The sequence below is a fragment of the Pectinophora gossypiella genome, chromosome 23, assembly GCF_024362695.1.
Source record: "Pectinophora gossypiella chromosome 23, ilPecGoss1.1, whole genome shotgun sequence".
Taxonomy (NCBI): Eukaryota; Metazoa; Arthropoda; class Insecta; order Lepidoptera; family Gelechiidae; genus Pectinophora; species Pectinophora gossypiella.
Genome location: NC_065426.1, coordinates 47,850 through 57,470, shown reverse-complemented (window position 1 = coordinate 57,470; position 9,621 = coordinate 47,850). Strand labels below are relative to the sequence as shown.

Here is a 9,621-nt window from a genome sequence, read left to right as displayed (position 1 = left end):
TATTTTTCTGCAGGCATTTCATATAAGATGTTATCGACAATAACCTGTTTGTTATTGTCGATAACTTGTTTACCTACACTGTTATCAGTTCTGTATGCGGTTACAATACGGCGCAGGCCGGTGATAGGCATCGCTCGGGTTTCATAAACATGCTCTTAGTCATCATTTGCTGAAATTAACATCTCCCCGGCAACTCGCGTCCTAACCCACGCGAGGGAACACCGCCCACAAATCGCCCGGACGCGATTGGCAGCCACCTCTGACGTCACCTGGTGTTTGTCAGCTACGAGTAGCTGGTTGAGGAAGTCGCCACAAGGTTTTTTCACACCTGACTCAACAAAAGTCTTTCAAATGTTTTTCGGTATAAGTAGTTGACTAAGTAGTCAATTATTTATGAAAATTCGTATTATCATGCGACGCTACCTACGCAGCAGCGGTGACAGGTCCCGACTCCCGACACATCTGTATCCTTATAATTATCTCGGCGAGTAGATCCAATATTAACGCTTGGTGTCGCGCGCTCGCCTCAGTGCGCGTGAGTCTTCACCGCTGTCAACATCACATTACACTATCAGTATGCTGCGCGCGCTGTGCGTGTACGCGCTGCTCGCGGCAACTCTCGCGCATGACGGAAGTGACAATGGAGACGGTGAGTTGTTAGGTGCTGGGGTTAGGTTAGGTTAGGTTAGACCTCAGCCACTTTCAAGGCTATTTAGAAAGAAAGTCGGGTCTCTATTACAATCCACAATTGAAAATACCGAAATTGATTATCCATAAGCATTGAAATATATAATATTAAATTATATAAATTGAATAGAGAGCGGCCAAGTGCGAGTCGGACTCGCTTTTGAAGGGTTCCGTTGCAACAAATAACATAATATAAAAGTTCTTGTAGTTCATTGTAACTGATCGATTGATCGATGTTTTAATATTGTGTTTTTAAGTTATTGACTAGATTTATCTCAGGCTGGATCGGGTATTGTGGAGTGGGCCAATAATAATAATAATTTATTAATAAGATAATTATGTACCTAAATGATGGAATTTAGGTCTAACTATATGCGAGCCGATATAATATATAAAAAAAACCATCTTCCCATTCAAACCGTATCAGCTGACTGATCGCGCAATTAGTATGGGAGACCAAAATTTTTTTATAGTAATACGACCCATGTTACTTACTTGGAAAAAGTTGTTCTGTTTTTACTTGAACCACGTCCGTCAGTATTATCGCTCATTATTTTTACACCCTGTAGGTAGACAGATAAGTTGACACACATTTTACCACTTTGGAAGAATTCAATTTAGAAAAAAAAATATTAGAAACTTCAATATAATTTTTGAAGACTTATCCATAAATACGCCTCACGTAAGGGTTTTGGTTTGATGAAAAAATTTTTTTTTCAGTTTTAAGTATAAGCAAATCCCAAAATTTGTTTTTTTTTCTACTTTTGTGTGAAAATATTCATATTCATAGAATAAATTTACTTACCAAGTTTCAACTATAGCTCTTAATAGCCGCGCAAAAAAGTGACTGTGACATACGGACGGACAGACACACAGACATGACGAATCCATAAGGGTTCCGTTTTTGCCATTTGGCTAAGGAACCCTAAAAATTATACCTATCTTTAATATTTAGACTTTACAGTTTACATACACAGAAAGATTAAAATAATAAATAGATAAAATTAATATACACCTTTAAAATGGTTCTCCTATATTTGTCATTAATGATTTATTACAACACTAACAATATAACAATAACAATTTCATTCATCATCATCATCATCAGCCCATTAACGTCCCCACTGCTGAAGCACGGACCTTCCCTATGGATGGATAGGGAGATCGGGCCTTAAACCATCACGTCGCCCAGTGCGGATTGGTGGCAACAATTTCATTATCACTAACAATAGAATTCATCTAATTTTTAATTTGCATAGAAGCAAGTTTGCTGAGCGGCCTCTCGGCCCCCGGGCCTCGATCGATGGTCACAATTTCACAAGTCACAAGCAACCTAACCCAGTCGGCCATATAAAGCAAAGCGATGCCATAATATGCCGTACTAACCTACATCAAGAGTGGCGCCATGGCGGGGTGCCACCGTGTTCTGTGTTCACTTCGCTTATATTCAAATTATGGCTTTTTCTAGTTATTTTCATAATTATGTAATGGTATACGACGTCATATTATACTTTATAATGATCTAATCATTATGTAAATTGACGATATGGCAAGTCTGTTATGGATCTTCAAAACAGGTGTTTTAGTTGTATTAGTATTACAATAATTGTCACAGAAATCATTGTGAAATTTTCGGCTTTTTAACAAAAACTTAGTACCATTGTGTTAAAATAGGTAGGTAAGTATATCTCGTTTTATCAAAAGGTGTGTGTGCACAGTGTCTCGGCATCAATTCGAGTAGGTATGGACTTGAATTGTGAATAAGGAAATCACTAACATTCATTTACTTACTTAAGTATATCAATTTTCCTCATAGCCACTCGTCATTTATACCCTAAAGAATACCAACTATAGATATTTACTTTACTTTGGTAAGTACTTCAGGTCCATTGAATTTTATGTTCGTGATTACAGATAGTTCGGACCCGGTGACAGTGACTCCGGCAGGTACCATCCGCGGCTCGTGGATGAGCACGCGGCGCGGGCGCCGCTTCCAGGCGTACCGCGGCGTGCGCTACGCTCACCCGCCCACCGGGGAACTACGCTTCCAGGTCAGTTATAGAGCACCATTTTATGTCACTATAACGTGGCTCCAGCATTATATTAATATTGTTTGTACCACATTGCAGCCGCCCAAGCCTATCCTGCAGTACGACGGGGCGGTAGACGCGAGCGAGGAGGGCCCCGCCTGCCCGCAGCCGGTGGCCACGGAGGGGTTCGTAGTCGACGAGGACTGCTTGCGACTCAACGTCTACACGCCGCGGACGAATGGGTCAGTCAGTTGTGAACACGAGACAATGGGTGGTTCTTATACGCGATGCTGCGCGCGCACCGACGCGGGTGGCCGTGGAGCGCTTGCGTGGTCGCATGGACTTGTATGTAATATGTTAACCGTTGATGTCTAACATACGAACTCCGCCTTTTCGCAAGGAAGACTAGTGTTCGTGCCGCCTCCGACGGTAGGTACTTGGCATAGGTACGAAGACAGTATGGCCACGTGGATCACTGTGTATGGAGGAACTGATGGAAAACCATCGGTGTCAGTGCGCAGCGTCGTGTGAAAATCGCCTATTCTGATCAAATAACAATCAAATTTTTCAATTTCATTATTCAGAATTATGTGACAAATAGCAATGGTGACGTCATGCAATATTAAGAAATATATTTGATTGTATACCAGGTCGTTGCCAGTGGTGGTGTATCTCCACGCGGGCGGGTTCTACTCCGGGTCGGGTCGCAGCGACCTCGCCGGCCCGCACTACCTGCTCGAGAGGGACCTCGTGCTCGTCGCCATCAACTACCGGCTCGCCACTCTCGGTCGGTGCCAACACCACAACCTACTTCTTCAAAACCATTCCGCCTCACCACGCTCAGTACTGCTGCTGTCCAGGAAAGCAGTTTATTTTAAATTTTACATTAATTTATCACTCAATAGAAACCGTCTTCCATCTCCCAGGCTTTTTAGCGACAGGCGACGAGTTTTCTCCGGGCAACAATGGGTTCAAGGACCAGGTGGCGGCGCTGCGCTGGGTGCGGCGCAATATCGCGGCGCTGGGGGGCGACCCCGGCCGCGTCACCGTCGCCGGCTACAGCGCCGGCTCGCTCAGCATCGGACTGCTCATGCTCTCGCCAATGGCGAAAGGTAACCCATATTCTAAGATGGTAAAGTTTATTCAGCCTTCACTTGGATCTCAATCGAGGCAATCCTGAAACTGGTATTCTCAACATGCAAGAAACCACCAGCATCCTATCGTCATTTCGGTTTTTCACAAGGTCTACTTACTTTTAACTTAAAGATTTGACAGGTCCGGTGTTTTGCTTAAGAAATACCTAACTTGAGCTTCAAACCTCCGAAAACATGTTTCTCGGGGATAAGTAACTATCTGCTAATCCTGCGTAAAACTATGCGAGAGAAATCAAAGAGGAGGGATGTCTATTTGATAGAACTGCGATCACTAGATCGGCATTATGTCACCTCAATGCTGACCTCTGAGTCTGCTCAAGTAGATCCACTACCTTACGCTTTCCAACACAGGCATGCCATTATATCCTCCAGTGCACACTTTTAATTAAGTGCTCGTGGCTGAAAGTTGTCTGTCTTACAACGAATCTGTGCAGGTTTGTTCCACGGAGCCATCGCCATGAGCGCGTCGCCCATCTCGCAGGTGGTGGTGGGCAGCGAGCAGCGCTACCTGGGGGAGAGACAGGCGCGGTTGCTGGGCTGCCCCACCAACACCACCCGCGATATGGTCTCCTGCCTCAAGACCAAACCCTGGAAAGAGTTCGGCGATTCCCTGGACTCTATGTTTGTGAGTAAATGATGGACCGCTCCTCTCATCAAAGTGTGAATTCAGTTCTCACGATGGAGATAGCAAGATCCCTTCCCCACAAAGCACATGTCCGTAATGATAAGCAACTAAAACTGTCACACGCAATGAGTTGAGGTTCGCTTTTTAGGTTGGATGATACTGTACTGCTTCGCAGCAAGATGACTACATATGACTTGGTGATTGCAGGAGTTCGGGTATGACCCGGTGTTGATGTGGAACGTGGTGGTGGAGCCTGACTACGGCCAGGAGCGGTTCCTGACGGAGCCGCCGCTGGACGCGCTGCGGGCCGGCCGACTGTACGCAGTGCCCTACGTCGTCAGTCAGACTACTGATGAGTTCTTCTGGAAGGCATTCAGTTAGTGCTACTTCCTTTCCCGTTTTTTGCGGTGTCCGCTTAGCTAACGCCTTCTCTGCATCACACCCTACTACCATTATATTTGTTGATGGAGCCCGTCTTATTTGTCTTTATGCAGGGATATCACCAGGGTGGTACCTTTTTAACCGACTGCGGCGAAGCAAAAAGGAGGGTTATGTATTTGACCGTTATGTCACTAGAAGCGTCTTGATTGTCCGGTGGTTATAGGCTATGTGACGTCACGCTAAATTCAATGTTTATCTAGAGGAGATAAATAGAGGAGTATCACATGAAAGGGCTTAATTTGCACATTTCAAATATGTACATATTATTAGCAGTTCAACAAGACCGACAAGAGCGCAGCTCTTAAATAGAGAGATTAGCAGTTGCTCTCGTATTGACTCGTTAATTACGTTGAATTGCTAACATAAATGTTCTGACCTGTTCCGGATAGGTTTTATCGCCAAATCTTGCATAAAACAGTATCGAAAGCACGTTACATTAATAAATAAGACCCCAAAATAATATAATCAAAATATAAGTAAATTTAAACACTGAAACCCGACAATGAAAAAATCACGCTCTAAAAAGTGTGAAAGAAGAGAGTAGGTAGGTAAGTACCTATAATATTTCTCTGAAATTCTTCCGAACAGTGTGATGCTGAGAAGATAGCCGTGGTCGTATGCCGTGGTAAGCAAACTCTTAGGACAGATAGGTACCTATGTTTTTGTTTCATACTTTTTAGAGCGTTTAGAGATTTTAGTTTTTAGATTTATATTTTTTTAGTAGGTTATATAGTAAAGCTGTATGTAAACTCAAACACAAGTGTATGTCGTTTACAGATGTGTTGAACAACGAGACACTGTATTCGGAGATGAGCACGGAGTGGGAGCGGGTGGCGCCGATTTCGTTCATGTTGCCGGAGGGGGGGCAGGACGAGCAAGGGGCGGGGGGGCCCGTGCCGGCGACAACTGCGGCGCAGCGCCTGCGCGACGCATACTTCGACGCGCCCTTCGCCAACGACTCCAGCACGGCGGACGCGCTCGGCAAGCTATACTCTGACGGCATCATCGGCTTCGGTGTACACAGGCACGTCCTTTAGAATGAAAGAAAGAGAAGGATATATGCTACACTAGTCGGACATTTGTCCAGCTGCTTTTGACTGATGATTTATGTTTTGTGTTATTGTTGTGATCAACTTACTTCTTCTCTCGTGTGGGTTGTGAAGTGTGTCAGGGTTACTATTGAGCCGCCAAAGGCTCCTGATTTGACTCATGTAACGACTACTTACTTACATCAGTGAGTAGTAACAGGGACCAACGGCCTTCCGAAGCACGGATCATTCTACTTTCGGACAATCAGGTGATCAGCCTGTAATGTCCTAACCAAACTAGGGTTCACAAGCAATTTTTGTGATATTTCCCCACCGGAATTCGGACCTGGGACCTCCGGATGGTGAGCCTAACGCTCAGCAGCCACTGGACCACGGAGGCCGTTAAAAGAACATATTCAATAGGTACTTAATTATTTATTGCATTCCATGTAGTACAATGAGGTGTTACATAGGCATAGGAACTAAAACATGGACCCTGTAGGGCACTGCAACGTTGAAGGGAAGAGAGGAACTGTGAAAATTAAACCTTAGCATTTAAACATTCGTCTACAACGTAATAGCTCTTTAGCATGGCATACCATGTTAGTTCTCATTGTGTCGTGCAGGATGGCCAACCTGATGTGTCGTCACTCGCCCCAGCCCGTGTTCTACTACCAGTTCGCGTACGTCGGCAACCACAGCCACTACCAGGACCCCACCACAGGGAAACCTACAGGTAAGTACCCCCAGGTTATTTGGTTGACAACCTTTATTCTTTTATTATTACGTTTTAGGGCTAACTCTTAATTCAAATCATAATTAAAATTCTAAATTAATATAAAACTTCTTCCACTGTCTTCTCTTTCTTTCTTTTCTTCTTCTTCCTTCTTTCTGCTCTCTTTATATTATAAATAACTACGTTTATGAGAATGACTGATGGATGAAAGAAGCCACAGAGAATAATATTAATATTATCATCTTTGACTCTGATTCCTACGCTACCCAGACACGCTTTAATTGTATTTTTTTATTTTGACGATTCTCTATGCTATAGTTTGTCCTCGTCGTCCCCGCCCCTCAAAAACCCCACTCTTGCGTTCAAACTGTTACATCAATGCCCTGGGGACTCAAACCATATTCTTACGTGTGTCATCATGTATCAATGACGTTTAGGTTATGCAAGTGGTAACACATATCGGGGGTGGGATGGGGTAGCTCGGATGAGTGCGGGGCGGAGATTGTCCCTTATATTTACAGTATTTTATTTATTGTTAATTGTATAATACTGCGCAGGCACGGCGCACCACGACGACCTCATCTACCTGTTCACTTTGCCCGCCGTGTTCCCGCGCATCGAGCTGGGCACGCCGGATGACGTCATAGTGCAGCGCATGACCACCTTCTGGTACAACTTCATCACACACGGGTAACTATTGTATACATTACTGAACATGATAGGGGGGCATCATTCGCCGGTATCTGTTCGATAAGTGGCGCGCGTATTAGTACCAATCATATTCTGTTCTCTTTGATATTGTCTGTGGCTTGCGCTCAACAACGCTACAGTTGCATAAGGATCTATGCAACCTTTATATGCTTTATATGTTTAAGCGACCTTGTTTGCTGGAGGATTCCAGCAAACAAGGTCGCTCCGTGAACGCCTCAGGAGGAGGAGCTAAGTTGGCAATCACGCATAATGGACCCACTTATGAGCCTGATTTGTCCTTATGCGGTGAACAGAGCTCACACGTCACTAAGTAACTTTTATTCTATTCTAAGGTCCATATTTTTTTGTTAATTTATATTTAATTTATACATTTGCTAATGATGTATGTTCGTGTGCCAGGGATCCAGTCAGCGGCAGCACGGCCGACGGCGCATGCGCGGTGTGGCCGGCCATGACGCCGCGCCGGCCGCGCTACCTGCGCGTGGCGCGCGACTGCTCGCTGCACCAACACATGTTCCGGGAGCGGTACCAAGTGTGGGACGACCTTTATCCCATACAGTACGACTAGCCGTATCACATACACTTGTATAAGAGTATTTAGTTGTATTGTATGTAACCCGCCAAGTACGGGGCAAATCTACCGGGTATAAGTTATTTCTTTGAAAGATGTATCTACAGAGCAATAAGGCCACCCGTTTTACTTATTTTGTTATTTAATGTAAATAATTATAAGTTTTCAATTTCAGTGCAATAAAGTATCTATGGGTCTGGGATTTGATTTATTTTGTGTTTTATTTTGTGTGGTGTTACTGAGTTGTATCAATAGAGGGCAGTAGTATATACTGGGTGGGAGTTGGACTGGCTGTCGTGTAGTGCTGTTTTGAAACGAATTTATTAAAAAAAAACCGTGACTTATGTCAGTTTGATTTGGAAACATTACGTTATTGCGAAAGACTTTAGATTTAGATTTGAATGAATACAATTTATTATAGGTATTATTATCAAGCTGTAACTACATTGTGATTTAGTATTATTATTTTTACAATTCTATAGATGGAGAGAAGGTAAGTCTGTGATTCATTTCCCTTGCCACCATGCTGTTCATAATATTTATCTTATGACTTCGTATCGAAAGTGGCTGCAATGCTGGCTGTTAATACGTCTGTTACACACCCCTCCTCCCCCCCGCGACACTGGCCCCCGCGACCTTAGATCGCAGCACGCTTTGCCCCTACGCCTCTACCACTTACTATAATCTTTAGCAATTGCTCACAGAAGTTAAACCACGCCGATATTGAAAATGAAGAAATCAAAGGCAGTGCATTTAATTAAGACAGTTCAAGCTGAAATACACGTTGATAGCGCTGAAGTAGCACCAGAGCGGAATAAACCAAGACATACTGGGAGTGGCCCTGGAAACAGTCAACAAGAACAACTAGTGAAAGAAGAAGCAGAAGTAGGCAACAAGGCCGAGCAACAAAAACATGGTACGACATTCGTCATCGGCGCAGCACTGACGCAAACAAGAGGACACCGCGAGCGCCTCGCCGCAGACATACAGCCGACCACAGGAGACAAACATCCGGGAATGAATAACATTGGTAAGCGATGATGACGAGGCAGTAGGCGTTCCAGTGATTGAGGTTCACAAGGAAGTACTATACCCATTGACTATAAGAATCAACTTTCTTTAGTCATTATGAAGAAAAATTCAACAACTAACTACTTATACGTAAATAGCGGAAACATAATAATTTTAAAAGTAAAGTTTAGTACCCAAAACCTTGAATTGAAAGTAAAACAAAGTCATATCCTTAACTGTAAATACGAAGGAGTTTCTGGTAGCCAATGAACACCTTTGTCTAGTTTTTCGTCCTAAACCTCAACGTTTTGTCCGTCCTGTATAGATACCTACTTCTACAATAAAATATTATTTCGCAGAAGTATTTGGAGAAAGGACGGAGATTACAGCCAAGAGAGGAGGCCACAAGCTGATGACAGCCATACAGAGGCTAGCCACGGCCTCCACATCTCGCAAGGACAATGACGGATCTGCTCACATGACGAAGGTTTCCGCAAGTTTTATTTAGCCGAGCTGATTTACAGAAGTGTATTAACCACAACAGTGGTTAACACACTCGTCGCGCGCGGCCTGACTGGAGGTCACCAGTTTAGTTACGAATCTGAAGTTTATTGAGCATCACCTCTT

At 43.9% G+C, this 9,621-nt stretch overlaps 1 protein-coding gene across 1 annotated transcript; it reads left to right on the top strand.

The window, feature by feature from the left end:
- The first annotated feature begins 495 nt into the window (after nucleotides 1-495).
- On the top strand, nucleotides 496-8,194 carry LOC126377348 (juvenile hormone esterase-like). The gene is made up of 11 exons (XM_050025065.1): nucleotides 496-649; nucleotides 2,602-2,738; nucleotides 2,817-2,959; nucleotides 3,368-3,504; nucleotides 3,644-3,829; nucleotides 4,306-4,496; nucleotides 4,704-4,872; nucleotides 5,715-5,961; nucleotides 6,592-6,701; nucleotides 7,259-7,391; nucleotides 7,812-8,194. Exons 1-11 carry the CDS (start codon nucleotides 577-579, stop codon nucleotides 7,978-7,980), a joined length of 1,695 nt encoding a protein of 564 aa, XP_049881022.1. The 5' UTR covers nucleotides 496-576; the 3' UTR covers nucleotides 7,981-8,194.
- The last annotated feature ends 1,427 nt before the right edge of the window (nucleotides 8,195-9,621 follow it).

What these genes read in the sequence shown, in the direction of transcription:
- LOC126377348 (XM_050025065.1), top strand. Translation starts at nt 577, where the DNA reads ATGCTGCGCGCGCTGTGCGTGTACGCGCTGCTCGCGGCAACTCTCGCG. An exon ending in GCTCTCGCCAATGGCGAAAG is followed by an intron (nt 3,830 to 4,305) that starts GTAACCCATATT and finishes GAATCTGTGCAG; the next exon opens with GTTTGTTCCACGGAGCCATC. An exon ending in ATTCCCTGGACTCTATGTTT is followed by an intron (nt 4,497 to 4,703) that starts GTGAGTAAATGA and finishes TGGTGATTGCAG; the next exon opens with GAGTTCGGGTATGACCCGGT.